The sequence below is a fragment of the Leuresthes tenuis genome, unplaced genomic scaffold, assembly GCF_036924035.1.
Source record: "Leuresthes tenuis unplaced genomic scaffold, fLeuTen1.0.hap1 SCAF_17, whole genome shotgun sequence".
NCBI lineage: Eukaryota > Metazoa > Chordata > Actinopteri > Atheriniformes > Atherinopsidae > Leuresthes > Leuresthes tenuis.
In genome coordinates, this window is record NW_027325371.1 from 18,257,124 (window position 1) to 18,282,867 (window position 25,744).

At 42.5% G+C, this 25,744-nt stretch overlaps 3 protein-coding genes across 6 annotated transcripts; all 3 read right to left on the minus strand.

The window, feature by feature from the left end:
* Positions 1-1,300: 1,300 nt before the first annotated feature.
* On the minus strand, positions 1,301-4,164 carry mief1 (mitochondrial elongation factor 1). Its single transcript, XM_072368124.1, has 4 exons — positions 4,015-4,164; positions 3,690-3,870; positions 3,059-3,330; positions 1,301-2,967 (listed from the first exon to the last, which is right to left on the minus strand). Exons 1-4 carry the CDS (start codon positions 4,162-4,164, stop codon positions 2,128-2,130), a joined length of 1,443 nt encoding a protein of 480 aa, XP_072224225.1. The 3' UTR covers positions 1,301-2,127.
* A 222-nt stretch (positions 4,165-4,386) lies between these two features.
* Positions 4,387-5,633, minus strand: LOC140272721 (mitochondrial ribosome and complex I assembly factor AltMIEF1-like). Of its 3 annotated transcripts, none has more exons than XM_072368126.1 (2): positions 5,551-5,633; positions 4,387-4,636 (listed from the first exon to the last, which is right to left on the minus strand). In XM_072368126.1, the coding sequence occupies exon 2, from the start codon at positions 4,597-4,599 to the stop codon at positions 4,387-4,389; it is 213 nt and encodes a 70-aa protein (XP_072224227.1). In that variant the 5' UTR covers positions 4,600-4,636; positions 5,551-5,633. The 3 variants fall into 3 exon arrangements, with proteins under 3 accessions (XP_072224227.1, XP_072224228.1, XP_072224229.1); XM_072368127.1 differs by having other exon boundaries at positions 5,547-5,631; XM_072368128.1 differs by having other exon boundaries at positions 4,387-4,629; positions 5,551-5,630.
* Positions 5,634-7,807: 2,174 nt separating this feature from the next.
* On the minus strand, positions 7,808-17,246 carry LOC140273497 (uncharacterized). Of its 2 annotated transcripts, XM_072369098.1 has the most exons (6): positions 16,979-17,246; positions 16,522-16,599; positions 13,605-14,067; positions 13,025-13,426; positions 8,383-12,483; positions 7,808-8,347 (listed from the first exon to the last, which is right to left on the minus strand). In XM_072369098.1, exons 3-5 carry the CDS (start codon positions 14,046-14,048, stop codon positions 8,602-8,604), a joined length of 4,728 nt encoding a protein of 1,575 aa, XP_072225199.1. In that variant the 5' UTR covers positions 14,049-14,067; positions 16,522-16,599; positions 16,979-17,246; the 3' UTR covers positions 7,808-8,347; positions 8,383-8,601. The 2 variants fall into 2 exon arrangements, with proteins under 2 accessions (XP_072225199.1, XP_072225198.1); XM_072369097.1 differs by having other exon boundaries at positions 16,522-17,246.
* Between the last annotated feature and the right edge of the window lie 8,498 nt (positions 17,247-25,744).

Consider the following 25,744-nt stretch of genomic DNA (forward strand, 5'->3'; position numbering starts at 1 on the left):
TTTAATGAAGTATACAAAGTGAAATGATCGACTCCAGAGCTGAATAAAAAAAATAAATAATTAAAGCTTGGAGGGAGGGGGGTTTGGGTCACATGGCATGCATCACATATGTTAGTATGCTCTCCTCAGGGTAGAGGTAGTGGTCTACTTTGGGTTTTGACATTGACAGACGGGGCACAGTGCCCCCCCCTTATTTTAGCACAGTAGTAGTCTAGAACACCAATTAGGTCTGCAAAGGAAGATTCTTTTCCTTGCACAGATAAAACCACAGATGATTCCGTTTCCATCAGCACACCCAGAGGGAAGCGCTCCAGGTTCTTTTTTTATATGCATCATTGAAAATAAATATTCAGCTCTTTTCTTTTGGTTATAAATGTTTCATAAATACAAAAATATTCCCCCTTTTTGTGCAGTTTCTCCATAAATGCACTCTGGAACTCTAACACAACCCAAATTCCTCCATTATGTACACTGAACGGTGTGTTGGGGAACGAAGGGATATTTGCTCTGTACTGCCCCCCCCTCCTTTTTATTCTAAGGCTAAAAGAGACGACAAAAAGCAGCCATGAGATTACTTTGGCTGACATATTGCAAAGGTGGAGACATGACAAACACCAATAGAGGATCTGAGCCCTTCTATCCTACTGTCCACGTAACACCACCTGAGTGCACCGACCACGATTTTAGTGCTACTTTAGATAATAAATTGATCGAGCTCATGGAATTCTAGCCTTATTCACCATTAGAGACCTTGGCTAATATAGCTGCTGTTATATAACTGATGTGTGAGTGGATCCTAGTGGATCAGGACTCCTGTAATCTATTAATATACATGATGACCCGTCATTAAAGCAGCCCGCGAGTCGTGAGCATCGCTGAAGGTTACGGATTGATCCGTGCCACCTGTTGTTGGTGCAGCACCGTTTTCGGCGTCGCTGACACAGACCTGGACTCTAATCCGTGTCTGGCTACGTGCACGACACAGACGGTCACTTAAGAGCGTGCACACGAACACAGAAACCTCTTCTGAATATCCTGCCCTACTTTGTTCTAAATCTACAGCAGGCCGCTGTACGTTTTTCATAAGTTTGACACAACCCGTGACGCTGGGCGTGCACAATACTGATTGGTTAATTAAGGTCGTCGGACCTATGCGAGCCTGGAGAAGAAACCTCTCTTTTATAAGGGCAAACAAAGAGCAGCTCTGTATCGGACCGACACGTGGACACGCCGTCTGCTCCCAGCAAAAAAAAAAAAAACGATTAGTCGAGATTCCGATCAACCGGCAACAAATCAGACATTTCCCGTTTTCCCATATATGGTAGTATTTAATCTTTCGCATTGTATTAGATTCACGGGTTGAACTGCGTGGAGACAGACATCAACACATAACTGCAGATTAACCAGGCTGGAAGAAACACATGCAAGCTGCGGACATTCAAAACACAGTTACTCCACGTGTAACAAGTAAAGCATACGTCATGAATTCAGCCACTGTATTAATGAAGCCTTCCTGCTGAGCCAGAAAAGACACACGGCTCCTTCCTGTGAGCCAAGAGAGCCGAGTCCTTCGGGCTGATCAGACATTTCATCAGTGTGTGGCTTGGTATAAACGCAGTCATCTCATTCTATACCTTGACGCAGCTGCGTGTATCTATCGTCTGTAACAGAGTCCGGACGACACTGCATCAGAAATGCTTGCGTCCTCAAAACTCTCCAATCAGGTAAAAGGACTCAAACATGGCCGATTTCATGTCTTCTAACATTTTCTTATAATAAAAAAAAAAAAATAAAAAATCAACCAATACGGAGCTCACACCAACTTGCTCACTTTAGACCTAATTAATACAATGGCTTTTGAGGCGAGTCATCCACTCCAGACCTCCACTTTCCTAAGAAATGTCTATGTTTGGATCACAACAGATGCAGCTTTTGTGTTGAGTCCAACAGCTCCAGCACCGAGTAGCTGTTACTGTCTCACGTTTAGCCACAGATGTTTGCACGGAGGCATTAAGAAACTGGTAAGAGACAGGACTTTTTTTTTCTTCCATGCAGGTGCTTTCTTATAGAACCTTGTTATGGCTGAAGAGTAAGTGACCACAAAAACAAGAGGTTAACGTTTGCCTGTTAGGGCTGTTGTTGCTGCACCACAGCAGTTCTCAGCAGCCCCTCTGGATCAGACAGGGCGCAGTAGAGCGTGTACCCCAGCTCGTCAACCTCATGTTCAGTCAGCTCGCAAAATAAATTAACTTTAGGGCTGAGGGCACATGGCAGCTTCCCCGCCTCCAAGTGTCCCACCAGCGCTCGTAGCAGCTGAAGGAAGCGGTCGGCCAGCGCGTCCTGGATCCAGTCCCCTTCCTTTTCACTAAGCAACAAAATGGCGTTGGTGAGCTGGCTGGCGTTGAGCCGGTTAAGAGCAGGGTTGAGCTTGCACATGGCCTTCGCCACCTTCAGGCATGTGCACCGGCAGCCTCCGTCCTCCTGATCCAGCGCCCTGAGCCGCGCAGTCTCAGCCACGCGGAAGCTCTGCCGCCACAGGTTTTCATGCCGCTCCGCAGCAAGCCGATGTGGTTTGGCGATTAGCGAGGTTCCGTCCTCCATCACAAGCAGAGGCAAGAAGTCCACATACAGCCTTCGGTCCATCTCGTACTGCACCTCCAAGGTCAGCGTCTCAGAGGGAACCACAGGACGGATGATGTAATCGAGGACGCTCCCTATTGCGGGCCAGTTGATGGAGCCAGCGACGAGCTTGTCAAAGACCTCAAGGACCGACTTCGGGGAGAGGTAACCACCGACCATGCAGCGGTCCCAGTAGCTGCTGTTCCGAGGAAAATATTCCAAGTTTTCCCGGCGGACAAGCCAGAAACCTGGGACATTCATGATCGTGTCCTCCCCTGGAATGGACGACCACAGGTTCTTCTCTAAGACAAGAGGCACCATCAGCTGGGCGTGGTCAGCTGTCACCACCTGGGACATGGAAAAGGGAAAATGAAGTGCAGGTTCTATTGAAATCCCAGATCAATGTAAAGGTAAAAAACAAAGAGGTGCAACTGCTCACCTGAAGGTCGTCATACAGACTTCCGCTGAGGTACATCTCTCTGAGCGGCATGTCGGGCAGTTTGGCGTGAAGAAACACTCTGAGCTCAGCGCAGATGTCCAGTGCCGCCCTCCTGGCCAGAGCCTGCTCCTCAGCAGGGATGTTGACGTTGTTTTGATAGAACTCCCACAGATGTTCCTGCAGAGACAGACGCATCCGGGCCCTCACCAGGTCAGACTGAGAGGCGCCACTTCCTCCCACAGCGGAGCGGCCTACAGCTCGCCGCAGACAGTCTAAGGAGATGTAGAAAAAAAATACATTAAAAACTAAAAGATACATTTGTTGAAAACTGACTAGAATTCTGACACCAACCCGCATCTACTGGCTTCTACTAAGCATGGCATTTTAAAAATGAAGGTACAACTAATCTATGGCCAATCCAATGATCGTACTACTAGTAAACAGCTGGCAACAAAAGACTAACACCCACTGTAAAGAAAGAGCAACGTTCCTCCAAGAAGGCCATCTGTCACATAACAAACAAAAAAAAAAAGAAGACATCTGGCTCAAAGGCCAACCCAAAAAACTGTCTCATGTGCCGTAAAACAACCAAAGGTACGATGTCAACGTAAGGCCGAGTCGTTTCCCTCACCTGGTTCGAATGCATGTGAGGACGTGGGCAGAGACTGGAGCGACCTGCTAACTGTTGACTTCATGTCATGGTTCAGCACCCGTGGGGACGAACCCATCCAGGCAGGCTCCTCCCAGCTTCTCTTTCCCGTCTGCTCCATCTTGGTGGGGCTGGTGGGAGCACTTATGGCACGGTCATACATCTGCACAAAACAATTTAGCGTGCACTCTATAAGTATCGGCTTCATCAGGAACAACCCAAGCAAAAGAAATTAGTTTTTTTCCCCTCTATGGCACTCATCGGCGGGTTGTGAAAAGATAAGGCAGATAAAGTCCGTCACACTTACTCTTTTGACAGCGAGTGTTGCAATGCCAAGCATAGCTGCTCCTCCCACCCCCAGCACGAGCTTGGCATTGGAGAGCATAAAGTCGATAGCTGTTCCAATCCCGTTGTCATCACCCTTTTTTCCTTTACGGTCTCCATTCACCCCTGCCATCGTGCCACTGAAAAGAGATAAAGACAGAGAATGACACTGAGAGGAAGAGCAGAGGCAAAACCCAGATTCTCAAAAACACACATAAAACTTTCAAAGTATGCCTCAAGTCTAAATAACTTTACTACCAATATGAGTGTTGTCCTTGTTTGTAGGCTCACCTGGGAGATGCACCTCCAGATGACCTCTCTAACCCACCTCCAGATGGCCTGCGCTCCCGTCCACCTACATAAGTCCACCCAGTCTGCTATTGAGGAAGAACTGGCCCCTCTTCAGTGCTTCCTCCTTATCTTCAGGTACCGTCAGGGTTTGGCAGCGACGAAACTCGCGAGCCACAGCCCGGCGATAGTAGTTGCGGTCGGTGTACTGAAGGTGACGCCCTGCACGGAGCAGCGCCCTGTACAGCTCCAGCACGGCACTGCGAGACCAGCTGCCCATTAGGGATCACACATGGAGTGGGGGGCAACCCTAGAACCTGGGAAAGAGTTACCAAAGTTGTTGTTTTTTTTTTTTTTGTGCAAAACAAAATGAGCGTCTCAAAATGGAATGGGTTAACAAGATGATACAGCATATGGAGAAATTAGGTCATCGTTACTGGATCCTTAGGAGGCCTTAGACGTTGTGAGGGTAAGCTTTGATAGTATAGCTGGACAGTTAACTGTTTGCACCATAAAAGATTAATGCATTTAAAAAAAGAAAAATACTCTCCACTGGAACAAACAACCATTCAACACTGTAAAGTTAGAATGGCTGCCCACCACGCTGCCTTAATGAAATGAAGCATTAGTGACTGCAAAAACAGTCAACAGCCTGTCTCAAGTGTTTTGCTCAGCAGCTCTTTATATTCTGCTTTTTTAAAAGAAATGGCCGGTTGAATTCGCACTTAAACCACCTCTTCACCACAAACACAAAACAAGCTGCCCCTTCGCCAGTTTATTCCAACTCTGGAAATGTTTAACTCCAGCCCTCGCAGCAAAACATGTTTACCCCCCCAGGTTCAGTGCAATCTCTCAGAGGCTGCAGTGTTATCGATCGTTAGCGACCATGCAAACTTGACCAGTTGAACGTCCTGGCTCATCTACCCCTTCATTTCCATTACGTGTTTTGAGACCATTTCTGCAGCCGGAGTTATAATGTTATAATGTAATGTGGTCTACCAGCGTCCATGTGTCTGTAGAAAATGGCTGGCTCAACAGAAAGTGACACACACCTCTTGCCTAGCTTGTTAGCTCAACACGGGAACTAGCCGACCAACCAAGCGCTGACCTTACTTTCAGACAGCCTTACGGACAAGTCACATCCTTTAAAATGCGCACGCGACGTTGTGGGAGCGACGAAACAAAAGCACACAAGTAAAAATAAATTAAAATAAAAAAGGAACCCACCTACGTTTTAGAAATGACACAACAAATTCTTGTCTTCAGAAGGAGCTAGGTCTCTATTCAAGCCGGGGGTCAGAGCTAACAGTGTAAACCGGAAACAATAAGCGTGCCACCCACATACTACATCCGGGTCGTGGCGTTTTTTTAAAAAGTTATTAGGTTATTAACTAAAATTCAAGACCTGTTTAATTGGTTATGTTTGCTTCTAACGACTTGTTTACCAAATTAGAATCATATGACGAACTTAAATGATTTTCGATTTTAGAATTAGAATGTACATGAGCTATCCCCAAATTATGCCTCAATGGTTATGTTGATAACTTGATGTATAAAAAAATTATCATTTTGAATTCATTTTCTTCAGTGGACTATTGTGTCTAATGACACGTTGGATTTCTATTTGTCTTTTATTTCTATTGATTGTATTCCAAAGTAAAAGTAAGCACATCTGAAATCGATAAATATATTGTTATAAAATGCAGTTCTTGTGAAAATGACTGAGAATGATTAAATAAATGTTAATTGATACAAACAGAGAAATAAACAGAATGTACTCTTAAACTTGTATTAATTGATACCAATAAAATATAAGTATCATAATTGATAATGCATTCAAAGTAGGCTACATTGTTTTAATATGTTTACATGATAATTGGCTCACTAATAAACAAACAAATGTAGTCATGATCTGCAGATACTGACCTGGCTGCGGCTGTGCAGCTGTAATTTTGTGAGGAATGTAAGAAGTTATGGGGCTTTTCCTCTCCCCACAAACACCCCAAGAATGACTGTCACTGCGTGCAAGAGTCAGCTTTTGAATCTAGTTCACATGTTCTGACTGGCATACATTGTAGCATGGTTTAAGGAAATATTTGATTTGGTTTCCAACTTAAGAGACTATTTGAAAATAGACTGTCTGGGCAGTTACACAAATTTAGTTGTGTGAACCATTTAATTGAATTCAATTCAGTTTATTCATCCATCCATCCATTTTCTATACCGTCAATCCGTTAATCGGGTAGCGGGTGGGCTGGAGCCTATCCCAGCAGTCCAGTTTATTCATATAGCGCCAAATTACAACAAATGTCAGCTCAAGGCACTTCTATAATATAATCCAATCAGCGTATCATTTGTTCTGTCAATTTTCAATTGCCAATCAAAAATCAAATAATGAAAAATTGACTGGTTATTTTGTTTTTTTAATTTCATTATAACACCAAAAACGAAAAAAAATGCCTGTTTTTTCATAATTCGATTTTAGGATAAGATCAAAAAAATTAAATGGAAAAAACGGGCACCAGGACAGAATCTGATTTTAATATTTATTTGAGCCGGCATTTTTTTTTATTTTTGGTGTTATAATGAAAAACAAAATAATCAGTCAATTTTTCATTATTTTATTTTTGATTGGCAATTGAAAATGCAGAGAATGCATGATACCCTGATTTAATCCAATTCAAGCAAATTGGAGTTCAATTTAATGTTGTCATAATAAAATCAAATCCAATCCAATTTACAGTTAAGGTCCAAATAATTCATACCAATGCCAAGTTTCTTCAACAGTAAATTCTTATTTGGCCAAAGAGATTCCTAAAGATGTCACTAGCAAGTAATGAACAAATTTATATGATTATATGATGAATTAAACATCAGTTTTATGTCTCACTTACTTGTCTGTGAAACTAGAAGCTAGGTAAGGTAAATTCATGGTATGGCACTGTGAAATGGTATTACCTTATTTGTCTGAAGTAAAAAGTTGCTACAGCTTGATGTGACATGTTTTCAACAATTGCCTAAGTTTTAATAAACTTCTATTACATCTCTCAATCTATTATAAAATACAATCTATTGTATCTATCCCAAATAAGAGGTAATAGTCATATTATCTAACTTAGCTGGTCAAGTTAGTTAGATAATGTATTGATAGGAAAACCCCAATGTTCTGTCCCAGACTCACATATGTTGTGTGTGAGCAGAGAATTATTTTTGAATCAGCATGTATTGGTCTTTGTTACTCTGGATATCTATCATAAATACAAAGAGTACACACAACTTTTTTAGTTTATTTTTAAGTTTATTTCAATTTTATTTAAAATTAATTTAATTTTAAGAATTTTCTCTAATATTGATCATTCTTGCACACACAGTTCTCATGCCATCATTGGAAATTTCTGCAAAGCAATTGCAGTTCTTATAAAAACACCAAAATGGCCATCATTTCATTGCATCAGAAACATTTATTTATCTTAAAACATCATCTTTAAATGGATTTGAAAGCTGGTGGATTAAATCTCTTTATTGTGCTCAAACAGACCTCTTTTCTCCGAAATATCCTAGGAACATGCACAAATAGCATAGTCAGCAGTCAATCCAAATGTATGATTAATATTCTTTAATACATGATAGTTATCAAAAAATCATTATCACTTAATTAAAACAGCATTGGTACAAGATTTATGTAACTTTAACAACAATTGCATATAAAGAAAGACAATGGGACAAAAACTAAGATGCAAATATAATAAGAACATTGAAGAGAAATAAAACAAATTTACTTGCCTAGTTGATCACAATATTTTTTAAAACAGCTATAACTATGTTTTAAAAGTTTCTTTTGTTTTTTATTGAACATTTCATTGTGTTACACATTACTACATGTCATATCTTTAAAGGAATTATTTCAGCTTTGGCAGTTTTAAGTGAATAAATTCATCAATATATAGGTTCCACTTGCACTTTTCATGCATTTTCGCTCTGCGATTGCATTGATAACCTAACTTTTCTGCAAAGAAAGAAAACTGACTCTTGGTGTAACAATATATCTGCTTTACAAAATGACATCTGCAGTTTTAAAAAACTTAAACAGGCTTCAACAGACATATAGTTTCCTCTGGCTAGATGTGCATCTGTAAATATCATTAGAAACCCTAATCCTGATCCAATTTATTTTGGGCATCACTAACACATTTGCAAGGTCAGAATTCATACTGTATACTCTTCTTTGGCCCAGTTGTTACAAATATGTCACGTCTAATGGCCTGACAACTGGTTGTGGACTTCAGGGCATGTACTTCATTCCTTTCATCCTAGGTATGATATGTAGATCTCTGACATCATCATGTTGGAGGAGCCAACACAAATAACGCTCTGTCCCCATGCCCCATCCACTGGTGAGAAGTGGTTTTACTTGACGCATGTTAATGTACCACTTGTAGGACTCCTCTGGCACTGCATGGTGCCTGAGGGCCTCTTGTACCATCTCAGGGGTGGAATGGCGTTCACCAAGTCCCACAGTCTCACCCAACCCCAGCAAAAGGTCAGCAGCTTTGGCTTTGCACCGCCCAGTCCCCTCTACATATGCCTGGTAGAAGGGGACTCCTAGGTGGTCCATCTCTGTCAGCCAAACAGCACCGCCATACTTTTCTATCAACACCCGCTCTCCTTTGCGAGTTAGCTTTCTGCCAAAATGGGGCTGGCCATCTTGTACCCACTCTAAGCAATCAGGGGAAGGCATCATGGGAATGGCCTGGTCAAGGGGAATTCTTGGAAGAGGAGTTTTCGCCTCCAGTTTGTTCAGCATCTTTATGGCATGTGTAAGGGCCCCAGCAGTGCTCAGGATTATGTCTGGGTGTTTTTTCAACATGGACTTTGTGAGGTGAACCAAGTATCCCTCTGCAATGGAAATTGCATCGTCCATGTCACCCAGCAATTCACACTCCACATGGTAGAACTGGTTCAAGTGTGTGGCATCTGGATCTTCACCTCTAAAGCTGGGAGATATGTAATAGGTCCCCGGCAGGTTCTCCTGAAAGCGAAGGAAGTATTCAAGTACAAATTGCATAGAGTCCGCCAGGTAGACATCTTGTCCCAACAGGTCAACAGACACCGGCTCTGAGTCAGATCCCAGGCCCATTGGTGAGGAAATGGTGTCTGTGGTGAGAGGGGTCAGCGCATAAGAGTACTGGCAACAACTGTGGAAATATTCCACTGTGCTGTGGAATAGAGTGTTTTGGATCTGGAACAGATTACGATACCACTGACTCTTGATGGCAAGTATGGAGTGAAACTGAGGGTCCTCCCATGAACGAGGAGGTTTGCATTGGGTAATTTTTGAGTGGATGTTTTTGAGAGTTTCAGAGTCAGCAAGTGGACCATCCAGCGATGACACAAATCCAGGGTAACTGTGGAAGTATTCTGACTTCAGCTCAACAGCTTTAGTGCCATCTGGTGAAGGTACGAGAGGGATCAGTTTGGCATGAGCGTGATCAATCTCAAATCCCTCAAAGATCAGTGCAACACCTTGAGCTTTCAATCCCTCTTCCAGAAGTCGGGCAACTTTGTAAGTGGCTAGGATCAGTGCTATGTAGTCAGGTTCATCCAGTTTGAAGATGTCACTTGACAGTGGTTTGCGAGGCACAACAACAGTTACTCCAGGTCTATTTGGATAAGGTGTCAGGAAGGCAACATGCTCACTGTCTTCCCACACTCTCCATTGTTGCTGCTCTCCACGTACAATACGACAGAAGAGGTTATCATTGGAAGGGTCACCAAAACAGTCAAAGCAAAAAGGTGCATTCGGTGTTGGTAGTGCATTTCTGATCTTGGTTTGAACCTGGGTCAATGTGTCATCATCCCAGCATGGGCCACTCTTTGAGGTGCAGTAGCCAATATTATAGCCATGGAATTCCTCCTCACCAGCAAGGTGGGGTTCCCACTTTGGCTCTAAGCCATGAAGTGGGAGTAGTCTGATTTGTGCTGGTTGATCTGGGGCTGGATTGAAAACCAAGGCACAGCGCTGCACTCCCAATCGCTCACATAGAAAGTTTGATACTGCTTTAGCTCCTTGTAGCATAGCAATGAAGTCGGGTGTGGCCAACTGAAAGATGCTGCTTGCCCCACTCAGAGTTTTTCTTGTCAGAATGGTTGACCCAGGCGTCCAGGGGTTGGGATTCAGGTAGGCAACCAGTTCATCTGTTTCCCAGATCACATTAGAGAAACTTTTCATGGGCCTGAGAACCTCTACTCGTGAAATACCACCAGTCATTGAGGCCACAAACATCACACTAGCATTTGTCTCAATAACAACATCCCCTTTAGTGTCGACAGCAATGATTCCTGCACAGGTACCACTTAAATGTTCTGCAATCACTTCCCTGCAGGCCTGCCTCAGGCTGTAACCTTTGTTGTGGTAAAGACTGGCTACTTTCTGTGCTACAGAGTGCCTCAGAAAAACATCTCCATCTCCAGAGCAGGTAATAGCTAACTTGTCATCAGCATATGTTCCTGCCCCTACCACTGCTGTATCCCCAACTCGCCCTTTTAGCTTTCCAACCAACCCACCTGTGGAGGATGCAGCAGCCAGTGTATTCCAACGATCCAAAGCTACAGCCCCAACTGTCTGAGGATGATTGTTTTTTGAGATTTTTCCCCCACTGAGTTTTTCAATTAACTCTTTCTGGCGTATATCGGTGTAGAAGTATTCTGCACCAACAGGCTTCTGTTTCTCCTCCAACCCTTGCAGAAGCTCTTCAGCTCCCTCTCCCACGATCAGTGAATGTGAGCTCTTGTCCATTACGCATCTGGCCGCCCTTATTGGGTTCTTTACAGTTTTCACACAGGCAACAGATCCAGCCTTTTTTGCACTACCATCAATTATTGTTGCTTCCATTTCATTTTTACCATCTTTGTTAAATACTGAGCCTTTACCTGCGTTGAACAGGAAGCAATCCTCCAAAGCTTCCACTGATCTCTGAACTGCATCCAGACTACTGCCACCTTGTTGAAGAATTTGGGACCCTAGAGTCAATGCTGTTTGCAGAGCAAACTCAATCATCTCTGTTACTTTGCTATTCAGCAACATTTCCTCCCCAGCACCACCATGAATTACTAACATGTAGTCTGAGCTCTTGCCAGAGGTAGTGTCAATGGTGCTTTTGCTTTTGTCTGGATTTCCTAGGGAGTGAATCTTCTCTTCTGCCTGACCCTGCTGGAATAGACAATCCAGAGCTCCCATTTGGCTTGCAATGGCATATCTAAGAGCTAGGAGCATCACCAACTTCAAGTTCATCCTGAAGTTCTCTTTAAGTTTGTCAAGTACTAGAGCAAAGCTGCCTTTTCCATTGAGCATTATGCGTACCTTGTCTCTTTTCCCAAGGTAGGTCACAGCTAGCTGGTCTTGGGCATAAACATTTCCTACTCCACACTCCACACCTTCCATCAGATCTGAACCTGTAAGGTAAACTGATGGACATCCAAAAGGGTCAAGGAACTTCTTCATTGGATTGTCACATGGTAAAGATCGACGTAGGGCAGCCAGGTGGGGACCAACACCATGGCCACTTTTGGTGTTTCTGATTAGGTTCTTATGCTCCAGAAATGCAACATGGAACAGCTGTAGAAGGTCAGGGGTGCACTGGATTGTGTTATCCGGACAAATACGGGATGCCAAGACACTTACTAACTTACGAGAATGCATCGTGACCGAGTATGTAGGATCACAACGGCCATGTTTGTAGTGCCGCATATGGGTAGGTGTGACAAGCATGTGATTGGCAGCAGATTCCCCAAGAGTCTGCCTCAAGGAGAGCTGCAAAGAGAAGTTGATCCAAGCATCATACACGCCCCTCTGCCCTCTGAGAGTAGAAAAGACATCAGGATAGGAGGGCACATCAAAAGTGAGAACTGGATGACTTAATTTCAATTCAGGGCTTTGTTTGGGCATACTTATTCCTTGTAAGGGGAATATTAGGGCACTTGGGCAAACAGAATTAACATTGTTTATTGTGATAGGCTTAGTGTCATTATAGACAAGGTTCAGGTCAACTGTTTCAGATAGATGGTACACACGTTCAGTCACAAGAGCAGCCACCATCCCATCCACAGCACTGTGCTCAAACACCATCCCAGCTGTGCTGTCTTTGAACACCACCAGGTTCATCACCTGCAAACAAAAATTAGAAGGACAAAAACTGTTTTTGCTTCTCAGTCACAGGTACCACTCAGAAAATCAGCAATCATTGTGAACTTTTTGCTAAGTTCAAACCCTTGTATAAATTCACACAATTCTACCTGCTAACACCTTTTGTCAGGACAAATTTAGCTTTGCACACGGATGTTCTCACTGACAGATATGGTGACCCTTTATTCTCGTTTGACAAGCTAGTCCACAATACAGCTCTTGAAAATTAACTGAAGGTCTTCCTGTTATTGAAAATCTAATGGACAGATTTGTACAATGAGGGAAACACATTTCCTTCTGAAATAATCAGAATGTGTCTTTGTTCCACTTTGTTCCACATACTGGGTGAAAACATCTGCCTAAACTTTTATATGAAATATACGGTAATGAGAGTTTTGCTTGATTTTAATCAGGAACACATACCCTATTTAATGCACATTAAACCTGTGGAAATCATGTGCTATTTTTGTTTGAAAAAAAAAATTGTAATTCAATTTAAACTTTGAAGTCAGTTCAAACATACCTTGTCATAGTATCTCATACATGGATTGTCTCCTCCTCCCCCCAGCCTCACTGCATTGAGGATGTCAGCCAATTCAGAGGGAGCATTGTAGTCTTCCAGACAGAGTGTAAGCACAGCGCTCTCCATCAGCCCCAGTGATGTCACTGCTTCTCCTCCTTGCTGGAGGATCTCCTCTCTGATGGCAGCCCAGGATTTGCGCTCCAGGGCAGAAAGGCTGCAAATGACAGAGGGATCATTCTGTTTCCCACTCTTGGGCTGCTCCATCACCTGCGCTAGCTGGTTGTAGATGTCCATAAATGACCGCGCAGAAACAGGTCCACCAGTGCTAGGACGCCACAGTATGTCAATGGGGAACACTCCACCAATGCAAGTGATGATTGCATGAAGGCTATCTGGGTAGACCTACAAATGAGAAAACTACCAGTTAGAAAATGCTAAAAATGCTTGTGTGAATGTGATAGGACAGTATGCTATAAGGACACAAATTTAGGATTCAGCCTTGTTATAGTCAAACCTTTTTCCAAAAAGTGTAAATCTCATTACAACTTTTTTACCCATTATGTTCTGTCAGTAATCTCACCTTAATTTCATCTTGAGTCCTGCCAGGAATGCGACTGGCTGCAAATACTTCAGACTGTTGTGTGTGTTCCATTGGGACATCGCCCTCCAATAAGTGGGGCTCACTGTACAGCTTTGCTGCTGCCCAGAGTAAAGCTGCTGCCCTTCCCAGCTGGGTACACTCCTTCGCTTTAGATGGAAGAAGAACATCTGGGAGGGCTGTAGAGGTGGGTAGAGGGTCAGTACAAGACAGCAAACCCCTCTTGAACTGCCGTGCCACCCAATTCTCTTGGCCTGCAGCAATGGTTGAAAATTTCTGCTGGGCTGCTTCAAGGACATCCCTCTGCTGTTCCAGCGTACTTTTAAACTCAGGGTAAAGGTCGGGGCTTAGAGTGAGCTGCAGAACACGGCTCACTTCTTGTAAGGTCACATCCAACTCCGGGACAGGGTAGTCGAGAAGTTTCATTCTGTTAAAATGTAGGGGGCTTAAAAGAGAGAAGTAGAAACAAGACATATAATCAGTGCTGATGCCAGATACTTTATGGGATAATTAAGAGACTTTTGATGGAGTGGACCATTAAGACTGATGTCTCGCTACTGTTTTACATGATTAGGGTCATTTACCTTTTTTTGGTCATTCTTATTTACATTGGCAGGCAAAATTGCGATCTGGAAGAAAGCCGTGCTTACATAACCCTTGACGTATCATCTTAGATCAAGAATGCTTTATGACATAAAGATTTCTGAACTGCTCATATGTCATGAGAATCTTATATTTAAAGTACATAAGATAAGTGAAGCAGGAGCACCAGTCAAAAGGGTCCATGAGCAAGGTACATAACCCCACATGATCTCCAACACTCTATGAATTGGTGTAAGATAACCAGTCAGTCATAAGGAAACAGGGTAGTAGAGATGAGCAGAATAGACATGTCATGTTGACTTTTTAACAAGATACATTTACCTACTTAAAAAAGCTTTATCTTTATTAGTCATATTAAGGACATAATCTTGTCACACATTCTCTCGAACATCAATGACAAGGTATATAAACATCTGGGATCAAGTATCTTGTCCATGGAATGGTGCTGCTGTAATGTCTGACTTAGTCACATAACTGCACCTCCTCATTTGAATGTTAGAAATTAAAGTTTAAAAAGCGCCAGGAAATTCATGTGACATAAAAAATTAAAAGCCCTCTGAAATAAATAAAGGTTATTAATTATAAATATACTTTTCTCAATATTATTGTTCACAATAATGTTTTTAAAGATATGTATTTATTTACCTATCATTGATTGTAAAGTCCTTCCAAACAACAGGACCCTTTAGACTTCCTTTTTGTTTGTGTGGGGTGGGTTCTTTACAGTTTTGCCACCTTTTATGACATTACATTTGGTTTATGACATATCATTTGTAAAACACCAACAACCGGCTGACCAACTTAAGCTGTGCTTTTTGTTCGGTGACATTTAGAAAGTATTAGTTACTGCACACAAGCCACCAAGCACCCTATTAAGATCTTGTAGATAACATTAGCTGAACATCGATAGTTGTTATATACAGAAATTATTATGACTGAATTTTCACTGTGAGCAGGACAACATAGAATAGCCATATTCAGTGTAAAATACCAACGTTTCTACATCCCCAGAGTCACGAGCACAGCACTGAACTGCTGTCTTGATCCATAAAAAGCACCCAGTTTTATTCACAAACTGGCTGCTTTTCAGACCTCAGATACACGTGAAAACACACACGTACACACAAACTGGCACAATGAAATATATTATAGAAAGTATGACATACGTTTCCTTCACATGACGTCCAACCTATCTCACATGAGTCGGGCCGGTAAGTAAATTAACTGATTAATGGTTAGGGGGATGCTGAGTGCAACACAGGTCTCTTTGTGTGTTAAAGTGACGAACATGAACGGAATGCATCCAGATTTTACTTCTGTTAGAGACAATACCCCCTGGACTGAGCAATATGCGGACCTGCGTAATGGCTGATAACTAGACCCATCTGCTCACACGTGAAAGCAGTTAGTCCCCTTTCAGAGCTTAAGCTTGGCATTTTTTTGTTGCTTGTTGTCAAGGAAACATGACATGGAAATTAGATTTCTTCTGATTTGGCCCCATCAGTTCAAATCATTCACACAATGCTGGCTGTCTGTGGTCTATCCAAATTCTGGAGTCTGTCTGACGGGTTTGGGCTCTACAAGGACACTGGTCTTGTGATTTCAATAGCTCAACTGTGATTGTTGCTACTACCGTGTATCACATTATGCAAACTTCATTGTCACACTGCAGGGAACTTGCATAAGGATAATTTTTTAAAATTCAAATCAGCCCATTTCAATTTATCAAGCCAGGCAAAATGAATTAACTAATTAATTAAAATTAATTTATTTTTAAGTCAGTTCATCCAGAGTGTCTTCCTGTGCAGATGATTACTGTTGCTGAGGTTTTTAGATAAGAGTCTAGTCTTTTTGTTTCACCTCGGGAATACAAAACCTAAACAGCGTTGATTCTGTCCAGAAAAAACAGTAAAGTCGGTCAGTATGAGCTTCCATTTTATACTAATAGAAATTCAACTAAAGAAACTGTCTCATTGAGAAATGTTCTCATTACAAACTGTTGCTGGAAAGTCACTCTGCTGTTCAACATGTCAGTATGAAGTTTCAAAGAAGTGTCAAGTGGTCTCGTTTCTCCCGTAAAAGATCAACACTGTGACCGCAGTAATAGACATGTTTGATATCATTCTGAAAGCAAAATATATAGCATCAAGTATTATGGTACAGAAAGCTACAGAATAGCATGATAAAGTTTATATACTCATCAGTTAGTGCATTGTGTATTCATCATTATCAATGAAACAATCATCTCTTTCTTATGTTATTCACTTTTTCTCTTTTAAGAATATAATTGGCTTACCTCACGGCGGAAATTTCTCCAAGATCTGGCCAGCTGGTAAGGTGGACAGACACTCAGTGGGAGGAAGGCTTGGGTGGACTGCAAAAACAAGGGTTTTTCCGTAATGAGAAAGCAGTGACTCCAATAAAGCAACTCGTTTTCTTGTTGCTCCTTTCCCTCCACCTCCCACAGTCTCTATCTCTCCATCAAGCTTCTCATTTTTTTTTAATGGTCACCATCTTGTCCTTCTCTTTTCTTTCTTTTATTTATCTGTTATTCTTGGTACGGAGTCCAACACTAGCATAGTGCCATCAAAAAGAAAACAAAAAACTGCCTCATTTTACTCTAATCGTCACCCTCTGTTACTGTAACATTCTTCAGAACTTTTTTTCTGATAAATGAATACAGAGACATGTATTTATATGTACATAGACACTGTAAAATACGTATAATAGTGTGCAAAAGTCTCGAGCCACACCTCACATCTGCCTTTTGTTCCTTTCTCTGTCAAGATGGCATACCTCAGCTTTTTCTCCCTTTTTCCCATTCATAAGAATGGCTTCTTGACAGCCACCCTTCCATGAAGACCATTTCTAATGAGGCTTCAGTGAAGTGAACAGTCGATGGATCGACTGAAGGGTCAGACACATCTTTTGGGTCATGTGTCAGGTCTTTGATGGGTTTTTTCCCCCCTATTTCTGAAGGATATCAATTTCAAACACTATTCATTTGCTATAGATAGTTTTTAAGGCTTTCCAGCCACCTGTACCTTTCTCCTCCACTTGTCCAATTTGCTCAAATTTTCTAGTGACACAGCACAAGATGTTTATGCCTTTCAGCTGGTAGCACTCTGGGAAGCACCTTGTTGCTGCATGAACACTATTTATGTTTGTCAAACTGAGTTATCGTTGGCATATGTTGTTGATGCAACTAAAGAAATTGGAACAAATTTATATGTGCTCATGACAGGCTGCTTGCAACTGCTAGTGCCTAAAGATACAATTCAAAATGTGTGTAGATACAATACTTGTTTATCTCTCGAGTTAGGTTGCTTTTAAGTGGCTGAACAAACAAAAAAAACACATTCATCTGAGAATGATCTGACCAGCTATGGCCTCTTGTGCTCCATTGTTTGGAATGGATCCGAAAATTATGGGGAAAAGGACTCAGTTCATTCACAATATCAGCTAAAATAATCACATCAACAGCTGTAATGACAGGGAGGAAAACCCAAAAGCGTAGTAAACGATCTCTAAATTATAACGAACAAGACCTTTTTCTTTTTTCTTTTTTTTTTGTGAAAACCTTTTCCTCTTGTTCACTGGGTTTATTTTCTTTTACTGTCCTGCGAATAAAAATTCTAAAAAAATTAAATAAAACCAAATGAGATAGAATATCACATTATTAAAATGTATCAGTGGACAACCCAACATAAGCTACAGAAGACACTGAGCTCTTTCTGAAACCTCAAACATAACTCAGGGCGTGGGTTCATGTTTGAACTGCGGTTGTAATGATTTCAGATTTTCACTACTGGGACCAAAAAAAAAACTGAATTCCTAATAGCAATATTATCACGGCATCTGTTGAAATCTTGACAAGAGGTGAAATTAGACTGAAAGAACAGGCAAGGAACAACAAAGCAGTGAATCTGCAAATTGCAGTATTATTATATGTATATTATCACTGTAGTACCAACACTTTGATCTTTTAACGATTATCATTGATCACAATTGAGCACATCGCAACAACCCCAGTTTTTCAGACATTTTCTGATTATTCAAAATGAATGGAACCATGTGAGCATGTTAACAGGACAGAACCTCACCACACACAGTCTGCGCCTTTGTCCTCCTTCAGCTCTTCTGTCTCCACATCAGCCTCTTCTCAGGGGGGATGCACTTCAGATTCCACAGAAACAAAAAACATTGTTTGGAATTTCAGCGACACCATTGGAAAATGTTTAATATCTAAATTCATCCAATGCTTGGAGCTCTTCTCATCCATCCTGAATGATCGTTTTACTCACCATAAATAACTCAGCCTGTGAAATCACCTGGGCAGTGTGATGGAAATGTTGCGAGATTAAGTGAATTCGAGCTGGAAGGACTCTCAGACAACTGGCCAATGACAAAAAAGAAGAGCACTAGAGTACTCTAACCTGGGTTTATTTATACTCAGTTACATACACACACACACACACACACTTCGAGAAAGGTCACAAAAAAAAAAAATCTCAGGTTTCACATGTGGAAGTGAAAAAATTTATGTCTTGTACAAAAGAGGTTTTTCTGCTAATGGCTGAAGGGACATGACTCATGAATAATCAGCTCTAAAAGTAAAGTGTGACCGGCAAATTACCTTCTGGTCTTGACCTCATGATCCACACAGTTTCACAACATCCTTCTTTTTCAACAAGATCAGCAGTGAGCACATCCATTTATTGTAAACGATCTTGGTTCAGGATTATCTCCAAACTGGAGAAGTGTAACATTGAAAGTAGTTTAAGGAACCTCTAATGGAAACAGTATTGATTTAGCTTCCTAAGTTGCACAAGATGCCTATGATCATTTGATGAGAGTAAAAACGAAAGAAGACTCCCTGTCATTGTTTCAGCTTCATGCATCTGTAAAAAAGTAACAATGATAGTAATGATATGGTCTTAAAATGAGGTGCAACTCAGACAGACAACGACAGATGACATATTAAACCTTTACACTGTGTATTTTACCAAAACTAAGCCAAAATCTTAAAGCAGTGTGGAAAAACTAACTAAACATACTCCATGTTTTGACAGCAACCTTTAGTAATCGTTTTCTGTATGACATTATCATTCTCTCACATCACTGTAGAGGACTTTTCTTAACAATGTTGCTCCAGTTCAATGAGGTTTGTGGTTATTTCTCTGTGCACAGCTCTCACCACAGAATTTCAGTCAGGTTGAGGTCTGGATCTTGACTGGACCACTGCACCTTGATTCTTTCTTTTTTCAGACATTCTGTTGGAGATTCGCCGCTGGTGTTTGGGATCATTGTGGTTCAATCCAATTTCCATCAAGCTTTGTCTGGCAGACAGATGGCCTCACATTTAACTCTTTGTATTATACTTTGGTGTACAGAGGAGCTCACGGTCAACTTGTCAGCCCTTTTCAAGTGATGGTTGTGCCCAAAAAACATGTCCATGCTAACCCGCTGCTGTTCTTCGTTGGTAGTTCACACAGGCCAAACAGAGCAGCCCCTTATTAGTGTGTACATACGCAAATCAAGTCAGCTTACGGAATCAGCCGAGTGATTTTCTCCAAATGTAGCACTGTGCATTATGACCAAATGTCTCCACTTTGGTTTCCGTCTGTCCAATGGGCATTGTTTCTGTTCTGGTCTGTTGCTTGTCTTGTGGTTTGTTTAAGTTCAACTTTACTAACCTAAGCTGTGCTGACATGTTCTTTTAGAAGCAGCCTTCTCATGACTATCCTTCAAACCAAGCCACACTTGTTCAGACTTTTTCTAATTGTACCGTCATGAACTTTGATATTTAACATGCTAACTGAGGCCTGTGTAGTCTGAGATGTAGCTCTTGGGGTTTTGTCCCATTTCTCTCAGCATTGCAAGTTCTGAACTTGCTCTCCTGAGAAGATTGGCAACCGTCTCGAATGTTTTCCACATGTGAATTATCTTTCTCATAGAAGAATGACTGACTGCTGCTGCTGCATTTTGGTTATTTCTCTTTGCAAATAAATAATGGCACAGATGCGTGCGTTCTGGCTTATTTGAGGTTGTAAGTGCCTAACTTCGAACCAGATGATAACTTTAGAATTAAAAGATGGTGGAATTTCTTTTTCACAAGACTACAAGTCTAATTAGAGTGTAGGGTGATTCTGAGGTGCAGGAGATTGTTACAGTCACTTCACAGTGAAACAGTTAGTGGTTTAAACCTCAGCTGGGCACTTTCTGCATCTGCATTGGTTTTTCCAGGTGCGCTGATTTCTTCCTAGAGTCCAAACACATTTATTTGTGACTCTTATTGTCCACTGGTGTGAACATTCATTGTTGTCTTTCCTTATATTATCCCTTTTATGAACTGATGACTTCTTTGTGCTGCATACACAGATGTCGTGGCCGTACTAAATGTGATGAAATCAGACGTGTTCCTCTTCATTTAGAGAAAGACATACTGTAATCATGGATTGTGGGTCAAAGTGAAAGCAATTAAAAAAGAGAACACAGAAGTCAAGAAATAAGTGTCACAAGGTGGTGTCATGCCTTTGCAGTCCCTGTTTATGCGAAAGTTCTTTGAATTCTTAGTTCCTCTGTGGTCAGTTTCTCACTGGCTTGATGTGGGATCGGGCTGTTTGACCACTCAGATTGGTGCTGGTGCGTTTTATCCCTTCAGTCCAATGGATATCTGCCAGTTTTTGCTTTGTTTTGTATTATTTTTACAGGGAGTCCAATAAATAAACTTTTACAATTAACTCTGACAGAAATGCTCCATTGAATGACTAACTGGTGAGTAGCCTCTTGAACCAGGCCACCGTCCATCCATCCATCATCGACTGCTTATCCGGGGGTCGGGTCACGGGGGCAGCAGCTTTAACAGAGAAACCCAGACGTCCCTGTCCCCGGCCAATTCCTCGAACTCTTCCGGGGGGACCCCGAGGCATTCCCAGGCCAGCCGAGAGACATAGTCTCTCCAACGTGTCCTGGGTCTTCCCCGGGGTCTCCTCCCAGTGGGACGTATCCGGAACACCTCACCAGGGAGGCGTCCAGGGGGCATCCTAACCCGAGCCACCTCATCTGACTCCTCTCAATGCGGAGGAGCAGCGGTTCTACTCCGAGCCCCTCCCAGAGGACTGAGCTTCTCACCCTATCTCTAAGGGAGAGCCCAGACACCCTGCGGAGGAAACCCATTTCGGCCGCTTGTATTCGCGATCTTGTTCTTTCGGTCACTACCCACAACTCATGACCATAGGTGAGGATGGGAACGTAGATTGACGAGTAAATAGAGAGCTTCGCCTTCTGGCTCAGTTCCTTCTTCACAGCGACAGGTCGGTGCAGAGCCCGCAACACTACAGACACCGCACCGATCCGCCCGTCAATCTCACGCTCCATTCGTCCCTCACTCGTGAACAAGACCCCGAGATACTTGAACTCCTCTTGGGGAAGGATCTCATTCCACCCTTTTCCGGCTGAGAACCATAGTCTCGGATTTGGAGGTGCTGATTCTCATCCCAGCCGCTTCACACTCGGCTGCGAATCGCTCCAGTGAGAGCTGAAGGTCACGGCCCGACGACGCTAACAGAACCACATCATCCGCAAAAAGCAGAGACCCGATTCTGAGGTCGCCAAATCGGACACCCTGCCAGGTCTTATTTTCTTATTTAAAATAAGGGTGTCCTGGTGCCAAGTGCACATATGGACACCCTTATGCCTGAACATGGTGTTCGTTATGGACAGTCCATGACTGGCACAGAAGTCCAACAACATAACACCGCTCTGATTCAGATCGGGCCTCCCAATCACACCCTTCCAGGTCTCACTGTCATTGCCCACGTGAGCATTGAAGTCTCCCATCAGAACGAGGGAGTCTCCGGTAGGAGCATTCTCCAGTGCCTCCCCCAGGGACTCCAAAAAGGGTGGGTACTCTGAACTGCTGTTTGGCGCATAAGCACAAACAACAGTCAGAACCCGTCCCCCCACCCGAAGGCGGAGGGTACTAAACCCAGTGGACGAGAGGGTAGCTGAGACCAACGAAATGTGGAAAATATGTAAACATCTAATTTCTATTGCAAGTTTGGAAGTTTTGATGTGTGAAATAAATCATCCTTGTGGCAGGTGAGATTTAAAAAAAGAGAGTCCTGAGGTTAGGCATTCCTCTTGAGCCATATTATGTCTCTGATTTGGTTTCAACCATCTGATTTTTGTCCCTCACGAGCCCAACATCGCCAGCATTTCGATACTTATTAAGTCGTTTCAACAGAAATCAGGTGATATAGATGGAGGAATAAAAGTGCCCAAATTAAATAAATAAATACATCATTAAATAATTACTTAAATGTGTCATTAATTCATTAAAATTTTAATCAAATACATAAATCATTAAATAATTATTTCAATGAGTCATTAATCCATTAAAATACCAATTAATTTAATGTAAAAAAAATATATAATTATTTCACTATTTAATTCATTATTCCATGTCCTTGTGTTGCAGTGCATCATTCATTTATTTTATATGTCTGTAAGTTACATTTAATTCAGCATCGTTTTTTTGACATCGATACGTGCTCCGACAGGCGCGAAAAGTTCGATCACATGCTGCCATCAGAGCAGTTTTTCGCAGACTACGTTGGGAACCTAGGCATTGGAAATGACAGCCACATGGTTGTTTACTTTGGAATGTTTTCTTGCACGAGGGTTTGGTGGATGTTTTGACGGTTTGGCCACCCTCGCGTGTCGGTGCTCAACGGGAGTTTTAGGAACTGGGTCAGAGCGGGTCACAAGGTCATGGGTGCACGCGCCGGGCCTGAACCAGCAAAGTTCACCGCCACTCTGAACCGTTCCTGGGTGAAGTCATTTGAGGACATCACTGATAATATTTCAACCCAGAACATCCAGGTGGTGGACGTGAGGCCCTAGGCAAGGTTCCGAGGAGTAGAGCCTGAGCCAAGAGAAGTTGCATTTATTGTTTGAATGTTCGTCTATGAGAGACCATTGTACATATAAGCATGGCAGATGTTATTTTAAGTTACTTCAGGATTTTCCTTAGAACAGAGAGAAAGTATGGAAATTCTTCAAGTGACCATAAGTTGACACAAGTTGTTGCACAGTATCCTGGAGATATGTAAATGATTAAGAACAGAATTTTAGGAACACCCTTTAAAATAAAACAAAGATATTCAAAACAAGTGTTTAAATAAGGCAGTTTCTCCCCCACCTTTCCTCCCATTTTGGCATTTATCCATAAAACTAAAATTTGGGGGTGCTGTTTCATTAAGAACAGTAGCACTTGTGCACTCTGTTAACCATGTTTCTGTCGGAAAAAGAAAATCTAAATTGTTTGAAATTATGAAGTCATTAACTAACAGTGACTTATTGGACAGATCTAATATTAAGTAAAGCTAGCTTTGTGGAGTTTACACTGGTCTCTGTTGTATTCTGAGTTGTACATGGTACCATTAACAGATTAGATAGATTCACCCAGCAAGTTGACTGTTTTTGATTCCTTCTTTTACTAACTAATACAGGAATCCTACTGGGCCCCAGCTTGTTCTCAGAACAGCTGTCAGTAGTAAGACTACTATAGCAGGGACCCTGAACGCATCATGGCATGTAATCTTTGTTTTGGACTCTGCTACTGCTCCTTCAAACATCCTGCACATCCCCTTGTGTCCTGCTCTGCCAGGACAGATGATGTAAGAGGAGGGGGAGGAAGATGGTGGTCGCTGGAGTCCTGGCTGGGATAGAGACATCCTTTGGAGACCTCGGGTGATGTGGAATAAAGGGTCTGGTGAGGGGGGAGGGCTGGGGGTTGTTTGCCTCACTGCTGTGTCCTTCACTCTTATCTGTACAGTCATGTTTGGGTTTGCCATCCCAACAGCATGACGTAAGTGTGCACCAAGTAATCTGCATCCAGTTCGATTTGGATGCACGCCATCAGGTCTGAAACGCTCCTTACAGATCCAAAATATATTAAAGTTATCAGTGAACTTAATCCCTATGGGCGATGCATGCGTTTGACAACCATGTGTTCAGACCAAGAAGTCTGCTGAAAAGTTAAATTCCTTTACCCACAGTAGGAACTGTGTGCTCCATAGTGACACAGTCTCTCTAACAGCAGAGAAAAGTCTTTCTTCAGGATCTCAGAGCCAGTCTTCCTTCTCAGAATATCGAAAGAGCCTGTGTGGATAATGATCTTCATGCCATCTGGATGTGTAGACAGAATGGTCGGCAATATATCTATCAGTTCCCTGACTGATGTATCAGAAAAAGTTATATTTTCCGTCTTTGCCATTCTGACTTAGTGTATCTATTCCATTTTGTGTGGAGGTGTTGATTGCTTCCATAGTCCTCACCTTGGTTGTGAGATTTGGGCTTCTCCTAATATTCTGGTTAGGCCTTGGCTGGGTTTTGGGGCCATTTCTCGTTTTTAGTCATTTTTGCATTACATTCATTGTCACACATTGTATTTGGAGTCAGCGGATCATATCTATTATGCAACTGGACTTCAGGTGATGGAGTAACTGCTGGAGGTTTAGGTTTCGTGCTGGGTTTACCTCTGCGACAGACAACATGAAACCAGGTCCTGGCTGGAGTTGATGGCTTTAGTTTGGCATCAACACTTTTCCAGTAGGAGATGTCGGACCGTCCGGTTTGGGACCTTCACCAGATATTCCAGTGTCATTTGGACACATCCAGGGAAGTGTGTCAGCCAGGTCTGCAGCATGAGGCTCCACATCAGCTGTTATTTCGCGTAGAAAGATCTGAGTTAGCCCTTTGGCACATGAAGGCTCCACAGCCTACACAGGAGCTATAATAGAGTCAATGGTTAAACTGGTTAAACTGGTTACGTGGTTAAACAGTCCGGTTTTGGTCGGACTTACAGAATAATTCACTTTTTTTCTTGCATACTTTGTGAGACATTTGGGCTTGTTGGAAATTAAGAAAAACAGCTGCCAGGCCCCTTTAACAGTGATTGACACTTTGCTGTGCTACAAATGTGTGCAACAGGTGTCCAACCAGGCCATATCCCAGGCTCCAAATGCATGCCTTTCTTTGAGTTCATGGATGATGACGGCATGATGATCTCCACCGAGAAGCTAAAGCAGTTTTTTGAGAGGTGCGTAAGCCAGTCTGTGGGACTTGTGGCTCTGGAGTGACGGCCTGCCACGTGGTGCTGGCTGCTCACCTGTGCAGCGCCCCTACAGCATCTGTGTACGATGGGTCCTGGTACGAGTGGTTCATCAAGGCTCCAACAGAGCACGTCATCGCCGAGGCTAAAAGCGAGCTTTGATGAGAAGAACGAGATGGCAAACTTTCATTCAAAATGCAACAATGAAAAAGGTGAACACCGTGCGACCGACTGACTCTTTCACTGTGGTGTTTTAAACTCATTGGTTATTTAAGTTTTTTTTAAAAGCACATTACATGCCACGGTGATGTCACCAACTGATTTGTGAACTGCCATGCTGAAGTGTGAAGTTTGACGCATGGTGGAGCTCACCTGGTTAAGCAGAGGCTGTACCTTACCA